Below are 22106 nucleotides of genomic sequence, written 5' to 3'. Positions count from 1 at the left end.
AGAGAGCCAGGCGGCGGTGGCAGAGGCAGGAGACTCTTGGTGAGTTCAAGGCCAGCCTGGTACAGAGTAAGTTCTAGGACAGCCGTGACTGTTATACAGAGAAACCCTGTCTTGGGGGAGGGGGATCTGCTCAAAGAAATGTGTGTGTGTGTGTGTGTATAATATATATATATTTTAAATTTGTATATATTTTAAACAATTTTTAAGTAACAGCTTTGCCTAAATCACCATTGTGAATTTTATCTGGTAGATTTGCCTCTTTGGTGGAGCTAACCTGTGGAACAAAGTAAAAACTGTAACTATAAACGAAGTTATTTTTTCTTTCTACCAGCCATGTAATTCACTGCTGGGCTTTCAGGGTCTCATGGGGTGGCTCCCCCTCACTTCACTGCAGATAAGGGCATCTCACTACTCACACTGCCTGTTCCTCCAGCTCCCCTCCAATGCGCTGGGACATGTTCTTCAGCACCCCGATGCTGCCAGAGACCAGCTCCAACTGCTCATCCTGCTGTTCCACAATCAACTGGTGCCAGAGAAACGGAAATAAGCAATTAAAATCCATCTTACCTGGTTCCAAGCCCAGCACTCCAGCAGCTGCTAGTTTCTTTGCCAGCTTGGGACAATTCACATTCAAAAGCAAAGCCCAGAATCAAAGAACCAGACCATTGGCTCTGAGAACACACTGCTCCAAAGACTGGATTGTCAAGCTACCCACACCGCCTGCTGATCCAACTTGTGAACAGTCAGCAGGGCTTGAAACCACCAAGAGAGATTTACTCTGCTTGGCTGAGGTCCAGTAAGGGAACAGACATGGTCGAAAGCACACGAGCATATGACCACCACATCAGGGGTTGGTTAGGAAGAGGAAGCTCACTGCCAAGATCAAGGTTTCAGTGCGCACCACATTGCCACAGCATTAGTGAAGGAGAGCCTAGCAAACAGCTGACGTTGGAGGACTGCAGAGAGTCCTTTTCCTCTACTTCAAGGACAATAATTTGCCTCAGTGACAACTGTTGGCTGACAAAGACATACTTTCAACTGTACTGTGGTCCCCTTACTCTCTATTAAAATCTTTGCTTCATTATAATATTTTGAAAACAAACAACTAGTTAGGCCAACATGATAATGTAAAGAAAGCAAAACAACATAGCCTACAAATATACATAAAACACAGTATTTATGAACCCAAGTTTCAATGGACAGATGATTCTCATATCCTGATACATAATGTAATTGTTACCTTCCTTTTACTAGCATTGCTATCCATAAAAGCAAGAACACAAGCTGGCATGGTGGGCCAGGCCTAACATCTCAACACACATGAAGCTGAGGCAGAACAACCAAGGCCAGCCTGGACTACACAGCATCATTCTGCCTCAATAAGACAATAACAATAAATACACACATATAAAATGTAATAACATGGAGACAAGTTCATTTTCCTTCTATACCTCAATCTCCATCAAAGCAGGTGGTTTTTATATATAATGGAACAAGCTGGCAACTTTCAATAGAAAAAAACAAGAACTCAATGTTTCTGAAAGTATCTTTGTTAAAATAAAAACCTGAATGTATAAAGGGGAAGAGGGACTGCTTTCTTTTTTAAAATCCTTGGCCTTATTTGGGGGTAGCATACATTTTTAAGCTCTGCACCGAGGGCAGAAGGAGGCAAATCTCCACGATGGAAGCCAGCCTGCCAACAAAAGCTATACAGTGAGAACTTATCTTAAAACAGCAACAAAAACAAAACCTGCACAGTTCAGGCCTCCTCAGTTTTGATGTCAGCTCTGCGTTTCCTGAGGTCAAGTCTAGTTCCTTGGGACACCATGCTCTCAAGATTTTAAACAGTGTATACAAACATTACACACTCGACAACCAAGCATAGGACATGCTCAGATCTAACCTGCTTGTCATTTAGTAATAAGGCTGTGGCTAGCAGACAAGTCAGGCGAGACACCCTGCCTGCTACCTCCTGTCCTCCACAGGCTGTTCTCAGGTACCTGCTGCTGTGCCTGCTGCTCCTCAATGAAATGGGAGTTGGCTAGCTGCAGCTCTCGATCAAGGCGCCCGTATCGATCCGTCACTCCTGTGCTCCAGTTCTGGCTGCTGCTGTCTCCAAGTAGCGCCTGTGTGAGCAGGGACAACCAATCAGGAGAAACACTCAGAAGCTATTGCTGAGCAACTTAAATGGTCCTCAAGCCTGGAGCAGACTTTGATGTGGCAGTGCAGGGTGGTACCTGGCGGAATGGTTAGAGCAACATCAGGAAGGGCTCACCCTGTCTTTAAGACCTCCAAATGGGCCTCATGGATGGACTCTGTCCCTAAGGAGAGCAGCTAGGGGAAGATGAGAAGGAGCAGTGGCAAGCAGCTTAGTGTCTGCCAGAGGCCCATGAGGTAAAGGCCACCTTGACCACTCACAAGCTTCTTTGAAGGGTTAAAGTAGGGTAGATGGGACAAGCTGACCAATAGTTTTTCCTCTACTTCCCCAAAAGAACACAAGAGGGAGAGGTAGATAAGAACAATAAAAACCACCAGGCAGGGGTGGTGCACGCCTTTAAGTCTAGCACTTGGGAGGCAGAGGCAGGTGGAGCTCTGTGAGTTTGAGACCAGTCTGATCTACAAAGCAAGTTCTAGGAAAGTCAGAGCTGTTACACAGAAAAGCCTTGTCTCAAAAAACAACACAAACAAAAATAAAACAAAAAAAATGAAAACAAACAAAAAGTACAACATAAACAACCCAAGCAGACATGAAAAACAGACTCGAAGGGGTATTCTACCTCACCAAAAGAAACTCAGATCAGAACCTGAATTCGAGTTTAAGTTCTAGGTGATAGCTGTAAATTCTTTAAGAATCATATTTTATCAATTAGAAAGGAGTTTCTTCTCTATTTTTATTATTTCTAATTCTGTGTGAGTGTGTGTGTCCGCATGTGGGCATGTGCATGTGGATGAAGGCACTGGATCTCTGGGCAAGGGTTACAGGTAGCTGTGAGTCACGTGAGGCTCAGGCCTCTGGAAGAACAGCAAGTGCTTGTGATCACAGAGCCATATCTCCAGCCCCCAGGGGAGTTTCCTTCCTACAAAAGTGTGCCATTCCGTAAAATACTTGCAACAACCCGGCATGGCAGCTCGAGTCTGTAATCCCAGCACTCAGAAAGCTAGGGCAGGAAGATTGTTTTTGAGTTCTGGGACAACCTGGGCCAGCCATAGCTACATGCACAGAAAAACCCTGTCCCAGAGCAAACAAAACACCCCCCATCAATAATCAACATTTTTAAATGAAGAGATTTAATTTGAAACGTGCTGCCAGGCATGGTAGCCCATGCCTTAAATCCCTGCACTTAGGAGACTGAAGCAGGTGGATCTCTGTGAATTCAGGCTATGTAGAGAAACCCTGTCTCAAAAAAACAAAAATAAATTTGAAACATTTTAAGGATTACTCAGATGTCTACATCAATTCATTTATTTTTGGGACAAAATTTCACTATATATCCCAGACCGGTGCTGAGCTCACACTAAGTGGACCTGACTGGCCTTGAACTTGTAGCAAAACTAGGGGCACAGCAACTTCCTGGCTACACCAAAACTGAAACATAACCATGCTATTATCAAGGAGCTTGGAGTCCCATAAAAAGACACTAAATTATCAAGAGTCTTTAGCAGATGCTGGCTCACAGGAGGTAGGAAGAGCAGAAGATGCTGTGGGCCCATCATCAGGAGCAAGTGAACTCGGGGGAGGGGCAGTGTTGAGGAAAGCTGTCTAGAAGGAAATATTTGTCTAAATGTCTGCTGAAGGCCAGGTGGGAAAGTCTTGGGCCCTGGCTTGTGGCACTCCTGTGAGGTAATGGGATCTTCTGAAATGCAGCTAATAACCATAAAATCAGTGCATCAGAAGAGTTTCTTGTAGTAGATGGGAATTAGAACAGAGACCCACAACTGGACAACACGCGGTCAAAGACTTCGGGACGCCTGCATCACACCCCTCCCCTCAAGGCCAGGGAGCTACACAGCAGAGGAGGTGGAAAAGCTGGGAGAGCCAGAGACCGGTGACTGCAAGGAAACAGCATTTCCTAGACAAACAGGGCTGACGCGCATACAAACTCACAGGGGCTGTGATGGCATGGACAAGCCCTGCACAGGTGCAGACCAGACAAAACCCCAGCATGCGGAAGAGGATGTGGGCACAAAGCAACGCTACTTGCTACTAAATGATGCTGGGGGAGAGCAAATCTATGTTCTTCAAAGGAGTGACACTGGGCAATAGTAACCACACTTGAAGCAGGCCACATGCCCAGGAGTGCTTCAACACAAAATGGACTACACACGTTGTTGATTATGTCTGTGCTCATGCTTGCTTTCTTGTTTGGTTTTGGTTTTTGGTTTTTCTTTTTTAGAGGGGTAGAGCTGATTTGGTGTTTGGTTTTTCAAGGCAGGGCTTCTCTGTGTAACCCTGGCTGTCCTGGAACTCACTCTGTAGACCAGGCTAGCCTGAACTCAAAAGATCCGCCTGCCTCTGCCTCCCGAGTGCTGGGATTAAAGGCATGCACCACCACTGCCCAGCTTGGTTTTGTCTTGTTTAAGAAAAAGAAAGAATATGAAATGGAGTGGGTAAGGAGGGGAAAACTGGGGAAGAGTTAGGGGATGGGAAAACAATATTAACAAAATATAGTATAGGAAAGGAAAAATTTTTAAAGAAGTGGAATTAATGTATTTTGTGATCTCCTGTCATGATGCCTTGGCACATGCCCAAAAGCATGTGATCGGCTCCAAGTTTGTTACAAGAATAGGCAAGTTACAAGAATAGGACTAAAACAAACAAGAGATGATCACAACACCTACCCCACCACCCAGGGACAGTGGACACAATACTTGATCACAACACCTACCCCATCACCCAGGAGCAGTGGACACAGCGCTTGATCACAACACCTACCCCACCACCCAGGGACAGTGGACACATGGCTTGATCACAACACCTACCCCACCACCCAGGGACAGTGGACACATGGCTTGATCACAACACCTACCCCACCACCCAGGAGCAGTGGGCACAGGGCTTGATCACAACACCTACCCCACCACCCAGGAGCAGTGGGCACAGGGCTTGATCACAACACCTACCCCACCACCCAGGGACAGTGGGCACAGGGCTTGATCACAACACCTACCCCACCACCCAGGGACAGTGGACACAGTACTTGATCACAACACCTACCCCACCACCCAGGGACAGTGGACACAGGGCTTGATCACAACACCTACCCCACCACCCAGGGACAGTTGGACACAGGGCTTGATCACAACACCTACCCCACCACCCAGGGACAATGGACACAGGGCTTGATCTTGATGCCATGAGCCAGGGTGGTCAGCAATTTCAAATCTGAAGTATCTAAACACATATTTTCTTTAATGGACACTTATATTTGGGTGTTTTCTCACCTGTCTGTTTTTCCTTTCAGTCAATGCCTGCACGGATGAAGATGACATCTGATCCTTCATGTCCTAATGAGAACAAAAGGGCAGAAAACAAAGGAAAAATACCCTTAAAGAAAAACATGGCTAGTATTTCCCATATTAGCAAAATACATACTTGATTGTCTACTCTTAAGCAAAAAGACAGCATTCTTTGGCTTTTGTTTTCAATTTCAAACATAAAGGAAATTGAAATAAAAAAGAGCTAATACAGACACTAAATTTAACTAGAAAGAAAAGTCAAATATCAGACAGAATCAGGGCTCTCCCAAACTCTCCTAGGGGTCGAATGAGTTGATGTGATTTCCGTTTTCAGGCTGAGGGGCCTTAGGTGCAGAAAGACTGACATCTTCTCAAAGTCATAGAGCCAATAAAGGACACGTGAAGGTAAAAACCTAAAGCCTGTGCTCAGGGACTAGCATCCTCTAAAACACATGTAAACCTGTTCTTCTTAAAATGCATTTACCATTACTACCAAGAAACGCTTGCACGTGACTCATGAATGAGCTGCATTCATTCACGGAATAGATTATTACTAACAGCTGAGTGAATTTTGAAAGTATTATCAGAAATCAGGGGATATGTTATTTAACCTTAATCAAAACTTTATTAAATATGAACCATTTTAATTCTTACATTTAACTATAATGGAAAACACTAAAAAATGTCTAAAGTAAGCATGTTGTAATTGCAATACAATTTTCTCTTTCTTTAAAAAAATGTCAAGATACTTTGGAATTTTTTTGTTTCTCTGAATTTTTTTCTGAAATTTTAAGTGGACTTATTCTAGCAAATATTATGGTATTCAACTTTTGTTGTTGTAAACAGGGTCTTACTCTGTAGCCCTGACTGATATGGAACTCACTACTTAAGACAAGACTAATTCTGAAATCAGAGATCTGCGTGCCTCTCTTTCCCTGTACTGGGATTAAAGGTGTGCACCGTTACACCCTGACAAGAGAGGACTGTATCAGGCATGCCATGGCTTTAAAATTCCTATTGTGGTTAATTAAAAAAAAAAAATAAAAAAATCTTGCTTCAACATTCAAAGTCCACGATCATCCATGCAGCGAGCACTTACGGACACCTGATTCGTCCAAGCATGCGGCAGGCGCCACGTCCAGTTCTCTGCTCCCTTGGAGCTCACATGGTGAAGTGCCCGACTCACCTAAGAGGTTACTGAAAATGCACTTCTCTCTGCCTCATCCTGACCGATGCCACTGGCTCTTTATGGCAAATCTTTATTAACAAGTCTCTCCGGGGAGTCTTAAGACTGGAACTTGAACGAAGAGGTGATAGCACATGCCCTTAATCCCTGTACTTGGAGGCAGAGGCAGCAGATCTCTGTGAGTTCGAGGCCAGCCCGGTCTACAGAGCAGGTCAACCAGGGCTACACAGAATAGTCCTATCTCAAAAAACAAACAAAGAACAAATAAACAAACAAAAAAGACTGCAATTACAAAAAAGACTGAAACTTGAGGACCTCTGTTATATACATACTCTAGAAACCTCAAAACAAGATGGTTATGACAGCATGTCCTGGGCGCAAAATTCCCTATTTATCAACTAAATTAGTTTAAGATAGCACTTATTCAATCCAGAAATTACATTTATTTAATGTACACTGAATGAGAAAGAGCAGTATTGGAGATGTTTAGCAGTTTGCCAACATTATAAAAAGTATTTCTAAAGAAACAAACAAAAACAATGAGCATGGAATCATTGTATACACAGAAAATGTGGCACCTTTGCCTTCAAACGCTGTAGGTAGAATTTGTTTGCTGTCTATAGTTGGAGGGTAGGGGTAGGGAATGACTTGAACACACCTCCAACAGGCTCCTGAAGTACTGCGTAAACCTACTTCATGCCTCTAGGTGCTCCTCAAAGGGAGTATTCCTGTAATAAACTCACCAAACTGACTACTTAGGATTTGTGACTTTTTCTAATATGTGACTTCTTCTATATTGTTATATGCCAATTAAATATTTAAGAAACTAATACTGTTCCCATATAATGAATGGATATAACAGGATGAACTCTTCAAAATGAATTTTGTTGTTTTATATTGAACTAAGAATATTTACTACTAAGCCGGGCAGTGGTGGCGCACACCTTTAATCCCAGCACTGGGGAGGCAGAGACAGGCAGAGCTGTGTGAGTTCGAGGCCAGCCTGGTCTACAAGAGCTAGTTCCAGGACAGGCTCCAAAGCTACAGAGAAACCCTGTCTTGAAAAAACAAAAACAAACAAAAAGAATATTTACTGCTAGCTGAAAGGTAGTGGTACACACCTTTAATTTTAGCACTCAGTAGGCAGAAGCAGGTGGATCTCGAGGCCAGTCTGGTCTACAGAGGGAATTCTACAACAGCCAGGGCTACACAGAGAAACCCTGTCTTTAAAAGTTTCCTTCTTTCTCTCTGATGGGTTTGAAGACTGAACCCAAACATGCATGCTAGGCAAGTTCTACAATCAAATTCTTCATAGGAAAAACAATGACAGGATATCATATCCTTTCATCCCAAGAGTCTGTGGTCCAATACCAGAAACAGACAGAAAATGGTTATTTTTTAAAAAGTGTTTACTTACTTACTTAATGTGTATGGGTGTCTGTGCACTATGTATGTGCCTGGTACCTGTGGTAGCCAGAAGAAGGTGCCAGATCCCCTGGGACTATACTTTCAAACAGACAATCCTCAGAGCTCCAGTCCTCTGGAAGGGCACCCAGTGCTCTAAACAACTGAGTCATTCCTCCAGCCCCAGAAAATGCTTATTTCTAGAGAGCAAATTACAAAATGAAGAGGCATTTTCACCTTTCAAACAGAATTAGTTACATTTAAAAAACAAAAAGCAGAGAGCAATTTTGTTGTTGTTGTTTTGTTTTGTTTTTAAGACAGGAACTCCTGTATGAAAAGTGAGTTCCTGTCCTGGAACCAGCTCTTGTAGACAAGGCTGGCCTCAGACTCACAGAGATCTGCCTGCCTCTGCCACCCGAGTGCTGGGATTAAAGGCTTGAGCCACCAGCACACCGATGAGAATATTTTTAAAACATAAACATGCACTTGAATAACAACAGGGTTCCAGCTATTCATCAAGAGGAAGCTACAACACAGTGCTGGAGCAGGGACTATTTTGAGTTATATGGTTTTTTTTCCTCCTCCTGTAAAAAAAGCCACTCCAATTTTCTTTAATAAACATGCAGTAGGCAACATGTCGAATAAAATATGCTTTCTAATCTTAGATTTTTTTAAATTTCTATTTGATAGAGAAAGAGAGTCCTGATGGGTACATCCCCTTACTGCTGGGCGGTATGCATCCTATACATGCCCGCTGCTGTGGTGGAGTACACCCTACACATGTGGAGGGCATTTGATATAGGCAGGCTAGTCAACAGACACCGTACAGAGGACCACCTTCACACTGGGACATGGAATTTTAGCTGTTACTAAACAGTTTTAAACATCCTGTAACAATCTATCATGCCAAAACCATAATTACTCATCCTCTTTTTAACACATGAAGCTTAGGATCAGCAGTTAGTCCCAATGATACAAGACCCATCTGCCAAAAGAACAACAAATGTCCTGGTTATTACTCTCTTGTTTCCATTTCAGCTGTTTCCATGCTGAATGAATGAGACACCGTGGATCCCAGCACTCCCCACTCATGGCCCTGTCCCAGTGTTATCTCAGCCTGTTAGACTAACCTTTAGAGTCACCTCTGCTCTAACTGATGGCAAGCAGTTCTTGGGGGAAACTGTTGGGTGTCGTGCAGGGTGCAGTGTAGTTCTGATTGTCCTCCCAAAGTTAAAATCAGAGAATGTTGGTAAGCACTGTCTCATTGATAAAATAGAGGTCCAGGGAGGCTTATGGTTTGTGATGAAAATCTATTAAGGTCAGAGTTTAGCTGACAACTCCGGTTTCCTGGGGTCTTACTCACTGTTCTCTGGGTATATGCTGCAAAACTAAATGTACTGAATCACCAGAATTACCCAGAGTCACTTGTGGGATATAGCTACAAAACAAAATTTTCCTATGTGAAGCCTCGATTAGCAAATAGATGATTCTACAAGGTAAAACTATAAATGAGCCCGGATGCGGCTCTGTGCTAGAGGCTTACCTAGCATGCACGAGGACTTGGGTGATCACCAGCACTAAGCCAAAAGAAAAGGAAGAGGCAAAGACAGGCATAAAAACTAAAATTTACTTTTTCACCTAAAACTTCCCCAGAAAACTCAATAAAAATTGGACAGCCTTAGAAGATGCTTAGAAAAACACAAACAAGAGAAGAGTATAAAGTGCACAGCCAATCAGTCACTTGGGAGAAGGGCTGTGGCTGCAGCTCAGGGGTGGAGTGCTTGTCCAGCATACCAAGTAGCACACATACAAATCACACAGGAGAAAGATTGCTTCTTCACCTAAAGAAGTCATTACATATCACTAACTCCTCTGCCTGACAAAGTGACGCAATCAAGTTAGCATTTGCTCTAGAAACCAGGCGGTGGTGGTGCACGCCTTTAATCCCGCCCAGCACTTGGTCTGCAAAGTTCAGGATAGCCAGAGCAACACAGAGCAACCCTGTCTCAAATCAAAACTAATTAAATCAAAAGAAAGCAGAAGGATAGATATGATGCTACACGCCTTTAATCCCAACATCTGGGAGGCAGAAGCAGGCTGATCTCTGTGAGTTCAAAGCCAGGCAGGGCTAAGTAATGTGAGTCTGCCTCAAAAAAAAACCCACAAAAACCCAGTGCCATTGTTCTTGACTTTTCAGCAGTCCTCAGCTTGGTGGGAGCCTAGGCTGTTTAGATGTTCACCTTACTAGACCTGGAAGAAGGTGGGAGGTCCTTGGACTCCCCACAGGGCAAGGAATCCAGTCTGCTCTTTGGGCTGATGAGAGAGGGGGAGTTGATTGGGGGAGGGGGAGGGATATGGGAGGCGGTGGCGGGGAAGAGACAGAAATCTTTAATAAATAAATATATAATAAAAAACAAACAAAAAACCCCAAACAAACAAATATAGGTCAATAACTTTTCTAAACTAGAGTAACTCCCAAAGGCATTCTAAATGTTTATCCATATCTCACAGATCAGCATAGTTCTCATTGGCAGCAAAGACGCTTCTTCTGCAGCAGATGGAGACCACTACAGGAAGCACACTGGTCAAAATGCAAAGAACTGACCATGGGGTGCCCAGCTCCGGTTGATACATCTACAACACAATCCCTACACAGAAGGTTCAGGGAACATCACGGTGAAGAGTGGCTGGAAAGATTTTAAGTATCAGAGGACCAGAATGTCTGCTATGAGATAGTGTCTTTCATATATGTCAGGGAAATGCACCCATGAAATTTTAACAATAGTTACCTAAACAAGACCTGCACAATGACAATACCAGCTGACATCCTAACGTGGACAGGGGAAACATCACAGGCTCCACTCATAGATAAAGAGCTACAGGCTATGAATGGCTGCTGGGAGGGAGGTTCAGTCTTCTCCAGGGACAAGCCTGTGGCCAGCCACCCAATCCCTAGTAGTCAGAGTTACACAAATATACTAAACAGAAACAGTGGGTGGCATTTACATATCCATATATGTGCATATACATACAGACAGACAGACAGACATTTGTGTGTGTGTAACAATAATAATGAACAAAGAAGAGGTGAGGACAAAGAGGAGTTGAAATGAGGAGAGGGGAAATGATAGAAACTACACGTGAAATTCTAAAAAAATTTAACTAGTTAAAATATGAAAAAAAAAAAAAAGTAGGGCACTACTAAATGACAGGTCACTAGGATCAGTGCTACCTAAGCCTGTGGTTTCAAAGTTCTTGTATAAACTTCGTCTTGTCCCAGTTCCCAAATCTGCTCTCTGTCCCTTCTCCAGTTTCTACCAAAAGCCTGCGATCTCTTCCATTGAGTACAGAGACACTGAAGTCAATACATGCAACTGTTTTGGATTTTTGTTGGTGGTGGTGGTAGTTTTTTTTGAGACAGGGTTTCTCTATGTAACAGTCCTGGCTGTCCTGGAACTAGCTCTTGTAGACCATGCTGGCCTTGAACTCAAAGAGATCCCCCTGCCTCTACCTCCTGAGCGCTGAAATTAAAGGTGTGTGCCACCACTGCCCCGCAATACTTTTGGTTTTTAATCAAGTTGATTCTATGACTATTTCCTTCTTTTCTGCAAAATTGTCAATTAAAAGTTATTAAAACCAAATCAGCGAAAGTTCAGGTGTGATTACTGTTAGTAAAGCTAGCAAATATTAACAGCTTCCCAAAGGGGGTGGGGGAAATAAATTACTAAATCTATCAAGTAGTCCATTGAAAACATAGCTGAGTGTGGTTCAGATCTCAAACTCTATAAGGATAGTAAAATTCTGATGTACTGCCATAATTTAAAAATAATTCCAAAGATGCTGGAGAGCTGGCTCAGTGGTTAAGAGCACTGGCTGCTCTTCCAGAGGTCTTGAATCCAATTCCTAGAAATGATATGGTGGCTCACAACCATCTCTAGTGGGATCTGACTCCTTCTTTTGATATAAAGTTGATAAAGCACTCATAAACATAAAACAAATAAATAAATAAATAAATAAGTCTTTTAAGATAAAACAAAATAATTCTAAGATGTACTTTAAATAGATTTTTCAAATATTAAGAGATAAACTTTGTTATCTACCTCCAGTTATAGTTATACCAATTTAATTTTCAATATACTGATACCTTTGAATTCCAATTTTCAAAACCCACAAATACCACCTTACAGAAAGAAGAAATGCACTGATTAAAGAATATATACTTTACAGCAAGACACCAAGAAATATTAGGGTCAACATAGCATCCTTTAGAAAAACCAATATTTAAAACAAGGGAGGGAAGAAGAGAGAGGAGAAATGAGGAAAGGGGCGTGGGATAGAAGAAGCAAGGAGGGAGGGAGAGAAGGAAAACCAACTATATTAAAGAGATAAATGAGGACTGGCAATGGTCGGCAGCTAAGAGCACCTGCTGCTACTCCTCAGTTTGGTTTGTGCTGGTAGGCTCAAAGAGCCAGATGTGGCAGTTAATACCTGCAAGGCTAGTAGTACTTGGGAGTCTGGGGTCAGTGTGGGCTATAGAGTAAGGTCTTGTCTAAATAAGTAAATAAAAACAACTGAGGGACTTGCACACAAAAGATGTCACCTAACAATGTGCTTAGCAGAACAGCATCTACAACAGCCTACAACAGCCTACAAAGTCAGAATGTTGAACACAAACACTCATTGTCTCCACGGGGCACCTGAAGTCAAAAGGTTTCTGCTCTATTACATGTGAGCGTCTATAAAAACAATTTAGTTATAAATACAGAGAAAGCCAACTACTGGTTGAAACAAGAAACAAAGATGTATAAAGTTCAATGAAATCTACCATTTGAGATCATTTCAAGAGGAAATCACATGATGAAAGTCTCTGGCAAGCACACAGCAAGGTTCCTGCCATATGTCAGCACTGGTCTGATCCCAAGTCTTTTTCTTCAAGGAAGCTACTTTCGAGTACATATGTTAATGGCAGCTGCTTCTCTTACATCTAGTTATGCTAATCAAATGGCTTAGCCATATAGTTTCAAAATACAAAATACATCTGAATGACACAAGATTTTACCTAACCTACATTTTCTTGTTTATACTTGACCAGTGGGTAGCATTCTACATAACTTAGTACTAAAGATGAGTCTACTTGATGGCTTACTTTAATATGCCATCCTTGATATGCCTGCTCTGGGTGACTCCTGAGAGGTTGTCAAGCCGTTGTCTATGGCAATAGTAATGGCATGGCTGGTAGGAGTTCCAGAAGCGACTCAGATGGCAGAGAGGGCCGGCAGCCAAGCCTAGGAGAGCCACTCTTCAGCAGTGCACATTACCAATCAGGAGAGCAATGGCTTCCATAAGAGCCTTTCCTTTTGTCCAGAAATAGGGTACAATAAGAGATTTTTAAATCACTATTTTAAAGGAACTGGAGATACAGACAAGTGGGATCGCGCTCCTTGTTTTCGTTCTAACAACCAGGCAGTGTTAAAAGTGGACCCCACTAGCCTGGCGGTGGTGGTGCACACGCCTTTAATCCCAGCACTCAGGAGGCAGAGGCAGGCGGATCTCTGTTGAGTTCAAGGCCAGCCTGGTCTACAGAGTGAGTTCCAGGACAGCTAGAGATACACAGAGAAACCCTGTCTTGGGAAACCAAAAGAAAAAAAAAAGAAGAAAAAGAAAAAAATTAGACCCCCACCACCCCCCTCTACCCAGCCAGAGAAGCTGTGCATGGGACACTTGCATTGAGTTCATGTTAAAAGGTCGGTTCAGAGTCAGCACGCTGGTCTGAGACTGAGGGACAGTTCTGAGAAGTGTGCCTCTCTCCCACACAGGTGACACTGGACGGAGTGGTCCTTACCCTGACAATCTGACGAGTACTTGTGATGAAGGCTTTTCTTATGCTCAACTCAGTTGCATCCAGGTTGAATTTCCTAGGATTTGCTTCAACTATACGTGGGCCAAAAAGTTAAGGTAAAGCAAATGCACCATGAGAAGCCTTACAGAATCTTGTTAAACGACAGGACACCGAAATGAGAATAAGACATCCTAAACCTCCCGAAAACACCAACCTGACATAAACATTCCTAGACTTTCTTTCCAACCACAGCTTTGAGAAGATCCCTCTGTCCCAAGACAAAGATGACCTAGCAAGTTAAAAATAGCCTCTGTAGCCAGGCATAATGGAGCACACCTATAATCCCAACACTTGGGAGGTGGACCTTGAGTTCCAGGACAACCTGTGTTTCAAAAATCAGGAGCTGAGAATGTAGCTGGGGTAAAAGGAAGCAAAAGGGTGAGAGGGGTAGAAAAGAGCTATGGGGGTTCACCATAAATTCATGGCTACCACGGGTCAGTAGGGGTCATCCGGATGTTTGCCAATCCTTGTGGCAATCCTTTTGTGCCTTCTGATTAGTGACACAGGGAACCCAGAATGGGCTGGAGCTCACTGTGTACCAGGCTTTGAACCTGGGGTGCTAGCACTGCCTCAGCCTCCCCAGTGCTGGGAATCACAGTCACCGCAGTCAGCTGCTGAAAACCTTTAAATCAGCACTTCAGAACTCTTCTTTATGCCAAATGCTATCCTTCTGTCTCAACCTAAAGAGACCAGGTCTGGTTCAACTGCCTTAGGGCAGACACTAGAAAAACCTGTGGTCTTTCTCATAACCTGTAATTACAGTATCTGCTGTATTATTTACTATCTGTTCCCAACCCTAATTCCAGGAGGCCTGGTAGTTAGTTTCATTTGACCTAACCTTAAAAACCAAGAAAATGTTTAGTACACAGAACACTCAATAAATGATTGTTGAATGAATAAAAAAAATATCAAAACTTTTGTCCTTTATCTCACAGTTTTTTTGAGACAAGGGCAGACTATGTAATGAAGGCTGGCCTAGAATTCACTATATAGCCCCAAAGCCAGGCTGGCGTCTGATAGTGACTCTCCTGCCTCATCCTGAGTGCTAGGATTACAGGTGAACACCACCATGCCTAGCACTAACAACTTTCCTTTCTGTCTCATAGGTTTTTACATTTTATTTAACTGTATAGTCTTTTAGAAACCTGGTTAGAAAAAGAACTCTGGTTAGCAGGCGAAGAAATGGCTTCTCTGGGACATGCCTTATATATGTACCACTATACTTTGCTCTTTGCCCCCCACTGCCCTCCTTTCTCTTGTCTCATAATTTATGCCCCCAGTTCATCTCAGAGGAAACAATATCCCTTGAAATTGCTTATGATCCTGTCCCCTCACATTTTACTTGTCTTTTAACAACATAAAAGGTACCATGAAGAAAGTAATGAGGAACAACTACCACGGTCACTAGAACAGCAATTAAACACTCTACACATCAACCTCCCATAAGCCCGTGCTGCCTAGCAAGGGAACCTTGTAGAGTCGGTTTCCTTGGTGGACTATTTCAAAGAAAAACACAAACCAGAGCTCAGACACGGAACTGGCGTGTTTTCTAACTAAAGTTTTAGTTACAGAGACTTCCCAGCTGAAAACAGAAAGCTGCACAACTCCACTTCCGCAGCTCTCTAGTTCATCAGTCAGAAATCAGCACAATGGATCCGCTCTGACCAAACAGTCATGGTAGAAGGCAGGTCTTCAATGGACAGCAGCATTTTAAAATCACTTAAGTGGCAGTGGGGTCTCTGAAGAGATTTTCTGAGTTCCAGCTAACAAGCTGTAACACTGGTCTGTATATTCGGGTGCGCAGCAACGACCGCTAGTGTAGTGTGCACGCTCACCCTGCTCCTGAGCGTTAGGTCAGTCTAACTATACTAACTATAGTATAGTACTATACTAGCAAGCAGCCTGCCCAGTACCACCGCTCGTCCTTTACAGGAATCACTCTGGCAGGCATCATTCTAAGCTCTTGATACATGGAACCCTCTTGACACTCTTGTTGTCCTAGAATCCTTGTGAAGAGGAAACTAAAGCATAGAGAGCTTACTAATGTGGCCAAAGCCAGAGTCACTTTTACTTTTGTGGCACTATTATCAAATATATATTCAACACCCTCTCTGGCCCAGAGCGCCTAAGGGCCTTGGAGTCTCTAGAGTCTATTGCTAGTAGATGACTGATAATTCCTACACAGATCCTCTGATCACCACACAAACCAATGCTATGATTAGTGATGTGAACTTCTAGCCACAGTTGCCCCTGGAAAGAGAAAGGGACTATAGGCTGACCTAATCACCAATGGCCAATGACTTAACTGATAATGTTTCTGTGATGAAGTTTTCATACTCCGGAAATGGACAGGGTTCCTGTGGAGCGCCTGCCACAGGAGGATGGCATTCTTGGGGACACACAAGCTCTTCTACCATACTTTCCCTACAAATCTCTTCCACACACAGACTTTACAATATGCGGGCAACCTAAGCAATGCATTTCTCTGAGCTCTACAAGCAGCTCTTGAAAATTAAACAAACAGGATGTGGGTGGGTCAGAACCTGGGGTTTGCAGGTGGCATCTGATATGGATACTACAGCGGCCCATGCTATCTCCAGGTAGATAGTGTCAAAACTGTAGGACACTCAGCTGGTGTCTGCTGGAAAACTGTTTGGTGCACAGATTATCTCAAGTATTAGTATTTTACTGTGCATGAAAGTTTATTTGTGCTTTTACAACAGTGGAGTAAGAAACTGAACACCAGCCGGGCGATGGTGGCGCACGCCTTTAATCCCAGCACTCGGGAGGCAGAGGCAGGCGGATCTCTGTGAGTTCGAGGCCAGCCTGGTCTACAGAGCTAGTTCCAGGACAGGCTCCAAAGCCACAGAGAAGCCCTGTCTCGAAAAACCAAAAAAAAAAAAAAAAAAAGAACACCAGCAGACTGACTCCAGTGTCCAAAGTGAGGGTCACTGCTCTATGCAGCCTGGATAATGCAGGATTCACCATCCACGGAAGAACAAGGCCAGCCGGGCAGACTTCAAATGTGTAATGGTACAAACAAGAACCAGATAAGTCACTATAGAAGCAGACCTCTCACCTATGGCTCAAGGTCTGACAGAACTGCCCTCTTGCCTACGTTCCTGAGTTCCTCTACCCAGACACCACAGAAAGGAAGGATATTGATAGTCTCATCGAGGTCCTCCAGATCCCACTCTATGCTGCGGAGGTTGTTCCTCAGCTCGTTGGTGGTCCAGTCGATTTCTTCCCTTGTTGCTGCAGAGGGGCCCTGAAGGAGCTCCGTCCATCTCTGAAACAGTCCTTGGGCAGTGTTGACTGCTTTCTGTACCTCTCTGTAGTCAAGGTGAAGGGAAAGGAGGGAGAGGTCACACACAACTCATTCTATGAATTCAAAAACAAGAGAGCAGAACTTAAGGCAACACCACCACACGTCACCCTCACAACCCTATCACATCGCCACCCTCACCACCCTGAACAAGGCCCAAACAGTCACACTAAACAAGGCCCAAACACACAGACTGGGCATTTTGTTCCCAGCAGATGCAGAATAAATTGGCCATTATTGAAGCAACTTTAACATCATGTTTGTTTGAGGAAGACAGTTCAGTTTTTTTTCCTAAACAGACAATACTAAAGTGACACAAAGAAGCAATCCTATAAATTAACTAAAGGGTCCTTCACATTCATATGGCCTTCATTGGGTGTGGCAGTCAATCTTTCTCTTCTTGGGTAAGAGCAGTTGAGAACTACTCCCACCTTGGCTTATGTTTCACACAGTATTTTAATCTGAGACCTTTTAAATCCCTGGAAGATATCCAAACATTTCAGCTTTGCTAGTATCTGCTTCGCTAGAGTAAGCAACACTGTGTAACAGACCAATGCTTTTCTTGTTTCGAGTGTGGGATAGCCCCAGCAATGCTGCTGTTCAGCATGCTCTCACAGCAGATGCAGTTAAAAAGGGTCTACGGGTACCCTCACTATCATTGATCTTAAATGCCACTTCAGTAGCCTGAGACTACTGTACCAATCAGTCAGTTTGTAATGTGTGTGCCTGCATGCCAAGGTCAAACAGCAATCTTGGGCGCTGTTTTTCAGCAGCTGTCCACCCTGTTTTTGAGACTGTGTCTCTCATTGGCCTGGAGCAAGCCCCAGGTTATCTCCCTGTCTCCACCTACCCAAACTGGGATAACAAGCGGTGGTCACTGGAGAGCTAACTGACTTCCTTATGCTTGCCCAGCAAGCACTTTACCAAGTGAACTGTCTCCATAGCCCTGTCCGGAGTCCTAAACAACCATGATCATAACCAAATGAACTGTCTCCATAGCCCTGTCTGGAGTCCTATCGACCGTGATCATAACCAAATGAACTGTCTCCATAGTCCTGTCCAGAGTCCTAAACAACCATGATCATAACCAAATGAACTGTCTCCATAGCCCTGTCCGGAGTCCTATCGACCGTGATCATAACCAAATGAACTGTCTCCATAGCCCTGTCCGGAGTCCCATTGACTGTGATCATAAACCTATGAGTCCGTGTAATTGTGCAGAAGCAGACACTAAAAGGGGTGGATTTTATTATAGGTAAAGTATAACCTTAAAAAAGAATAAAGTCAGGTGTGGTGGTGCACACCTTCAATCCCAGCACTCAGGAGGCAGAGGCAGAGGCAGAGGCCAGCAAATTCTGGGTTAGAAGCCAGCCTGATCTACAGAGAAAGTTCCAGGACATCTAGGGATACACAGGAAAACCCTGTCTTAAAAAAACAAAAACAAAATAAGAAAGGTAAAATGATCATTAGTTCATATTTCTAAAGCAGATGTTTTAAGAAACCCCAAAGGTAGGTACTGTCATCAATGGCTCAGACCTTGAAAGAAAAGCCAGACTCACAGTGTATCCAGAAACTCCACCTGAGCAGTACTGAAGAGGCCTCACAGAGAATCTAAGAGCCCAACCTGCTAGTAACATCTTCCAGGCATGAATAAGTAACAGGGAATAATATGGGTCGCAACCAAGTATTCTAATGGTGATAGGGTTTTTTGGCCTGGTTGTTATTGTTGTTTGTTTGTTTTTCAAGACAGGATCTCTCTGTGTAGCCCTGGCTGTCCTGGAACTTGCTCTGTAGACCAGGCTAGCCTAGAACTCAGAGACTCACCTGCCTCTGCCCCCCCCAAAGAGCTCGGATTAAAGGAGTGAGCCACCACGCCCAGCTGGTAGTGGATTCTGAGAGTCCCGCTATGTTACGTGATGTAACCTAGGTTAATCCTTCTGCCTCAGTTTCCTGAAGACTGAGCTTATTGAAGACATATGCAACTATGCCTTGTAGCAAACTTTTGTAATCACTTTTCAGAACTTCCTAAATAACTTGAAATTTCCACATAGTGCCAAGAGCCACAGTACACCTCTAACAATGCACAAGACCGACCAGGACACCCTCTCCATCAGAACTGCACACCAGCATCTCAGTTAACACTGAGAGACCTAGCACTTCAACTAAGTCAATCCATGAAGTCGGCAGCACTTCATCCTGCCACCCACCCATTCGCCATCCCGGAGGGCAGAAGTGCCCTTCTTTCCTTCTCAGACTTCTCAGAAAAGGAAAGGGAGGGGCCTCAGTCAAACCAGCTGAGGAGGCGCTTCCAGGAAATTACCTGCCCTACCCAGCCAGTCCAGTCAGTGCTTTATTGAACGAACAGCTATGACCAAAATACTGCTTTATTTGGACAGTCCAGCTTAGCCATTTCCAGGCTTCTCTCCCAAATACGCAATGGGAGTGATTAAAGAACACGCAAGAGCACAGATGCACGCTGACTTCTTAGGGATCAGCTAAGCAAGCTTGGAAAGCAGCAGCTGCTTCAGCAGCACTGGGATCGTGACGCCGCTTCAATGAGAGCTCACCCTACCTTCCTAGTAAGAACTGTTGGCTCTAGCTCTTCATGCAGAGAAGCCGTGAGCACGTCACTGATGACAAAGAACATCTATCTCCCTATGAGCCAGGCAAGTTTTCTGCTCAGAGCTTCCAGAGTCGGTCTTACACACCACGTCACATCAACAAAGCACTGTGCTAGTAAAATTTCAGAAATAGACTTTACCCACTTGCTGTCCGAAAGTCTGTCAGAACCATGGGCTTGACAAGTTTTCAGAACCACAGACTGAAGGACTCTAACACCAACCCACAATATGGCCACAGGAACACTTGTAACATAGCACTTCCTTCCTGACAAATAAAAGATTGCACCTTTGCCAAAAAGAAGAATCACCCAAACTTTCCAAATGAGATTCTTTTATTCACTTTAAACAAAAGTTGACGGCAACAGGACTAACCTTTGGAAGCTAACGCAACACTGACCAGTGCTAATTCATTTTAAAGCCTCTTCCACACCACATTCCAACCTGTCACACTGTAGTAAAGGGCTCGCCACCCCAACCAATCGAGCTTGGGAGGGCTACAGAATATTCCCAAATGTTACCCCCCCCAAAAAGAAAAAATTCACTACATTTTCTTACTTGTAGCTAAAGAAGTGGGGATCGGGCATGGTGGTGTACGCCTTTAATCTCAGCACTCAGGGGGCAGAAGCAGGAGGATCTCTGCGAGTTCAAGGCTAGTCTGGTCTAGTGAGGCCCCCTCTTGAAAAGAACAAGACAGTTTGCCAAGTATAAAAAGAAACAAGGAATGTCTCAGCTAATAGCGAGTGTCAAGCTTTGGATAGGGTTTGAGTGTGTCTCTACGGGCTCGTACATGTTAGTGACTTGACCCTCGATAAGGCAGTGTGGAGGTATTGAAAGCCCTAAGAGACATGTCAGAGGTTAATTAGGCTGTTCGGATACAGCACTCAAAAGCCATAAAGGTAGTTCTTGTGGGATCCCAGTTAGCTCCCGAAAGAAAAGTTGCTACAAAACATAGAGCTTGTCGCTTCCTTGACCTCGCTTGCTGCCTCCACAGTATCTGTCCCTCTCACAAAGGACTGATGGAGGAGTACAGCCCAGGGGCCTCTACAGGGCTCGATCCTGGACTTTCCATGAGCTAAATAAACCTCCTCTCTTTACAAAGTATTCTGTCTGGCTACTGGTTAGACCAGCAGAAAGGGTCTTGTTCTTAGCTGTTACTTGGCTGTGTAGAACTGCAAGATTGCAGTTCCAGCTTCCCTCTGGAGTCTGCTTTCTTCGCCCATGCTGACAGACTGAGTTGGCATCTGTCCCTGCTCCTCTGCTTGCGCAACAATTGCTGCCCAACTCCTTGTAAACTAGTGTTTGTTGTGCGCTCACAGGCTCTGTGGGGGAGTAGTCAGACACAACAAGGATGACCTATCCCAGGTCTGAGCTAAAGTATGTTTAGAACAAGGGCTTCCCAGTCACTTCTCCCGAGCTCTCTGAGGTCTCCCCTCATCCTCTGGTGGGGTGGTTCAGTGTAGCTGACTTCTTTCATGTCAGCTGAGGCGCCCTAAGCTTGTGACCTAAGAGAAGATGTCGCAGGAGGAAGCTGCACTAGCTGAGGGACTTCAGAAATCAGTGTCGCTGCTTCATTCTGTCAGTCAAGGCAGTTCCAAAGGTCTGCTCAGGTGTAACACTGGGAGCATAGACTATTGACTGACAGAAATGAATGCCAGCTTCCCAATCTAAGAAGCAAACGGGACAATGCAGACACTGGTGCAGCCTGTATCTGGGACAAGGAACTTCTCTGTAAGGCTTACAGAGAAGTTTCTGGTTCAACAACAACATACAAGAGACTAGTAAAGACAACATTCTGATCCGGAGGTGCAACCTCAAAGACCCAGGCTGCAAGCTGTGCAAGCCTCAGCAACCACTTTACTCACCTCCCTCCCACGCTCCCCCAGATGGCTCCTGCCCTGCACCCCACACACCTCATTCCACTGCCAATCAGGATGAGAGAGGAGCTCTTCCCATTTCTTGACTTCCACACACACATCTTTTGCATTTAAGGGAAAAATCAAAACACTTTCTCCTTAGCCTTATTGCCAACCAAATGCAGGCAAATTCAGAAGACGTCTCTGCTTAATTATCCGCACTACATATATTCTGACCCTACCACGCTACTGTGACCGAAATAATAGAGAACAGAGGAAAGACCGACTTCCGCCTTAGGGGTTCAGAAGGCTCACTCCATGGTCTCTTGGCTTCACATGCTTGCTTGATGCTTGGGCAAAA

At 44.2% G+C, this 22106-nt stretch overlaps 1 protein-coding gene across 2 annotated transcripts in view; it reads right to left on the bottom strand.

Annotated features, from left to right (window-relative positions):
* Positions 1-22106, bottom strand: part of Stx6 (syntaxin 6) — a 45946-nt gene that overhangs the window by 16562 nt on the left and 7278 nt on the right. For both annotated transcript variants that reach the window (XM_075988287.1, XM_075988286.1), the window contains exons 2-6: positions 17109-17278; positions 13890-13984; positions 5443-5505; positions 2001-2126; positions 417-523 (exon numbers count right to left, since the gene is read on the bottom strand). In XM_075988287.1, the coding sequence (XP_075844402.1) occupies positions 417-523; positions 2001-2126; positions 5443-5505; positions 13890-13984; positions 17109-17278 (561 nt within the window). The remainder of the gene's footprint in view (positions 1-416; positions 524-2000; positions 2127-5442; positions 5506-13889; positions 13985-17108; positions 17279-22106) is intronic.

Source organism: Microtus pennsylvanicus, chromosome 10 (assembly GCF_037038515.1).
Source record: "Microtus pennsylvanicus isolate mMicPen1 chromosome 10, mMicPen1.hap1, whole genome shotgun sequence".
NCBI lineage: Eukaryota > Metazoa > Chordata > Mammalia > Rodentia > Cricetidae > Microtus > Microtus pennsylvanicus.
The sequence above is the reverse complement of the archived record's forward strand: the minus strand, read 5'-3'. Positions and strand labels throughout refer to the sequence as shown.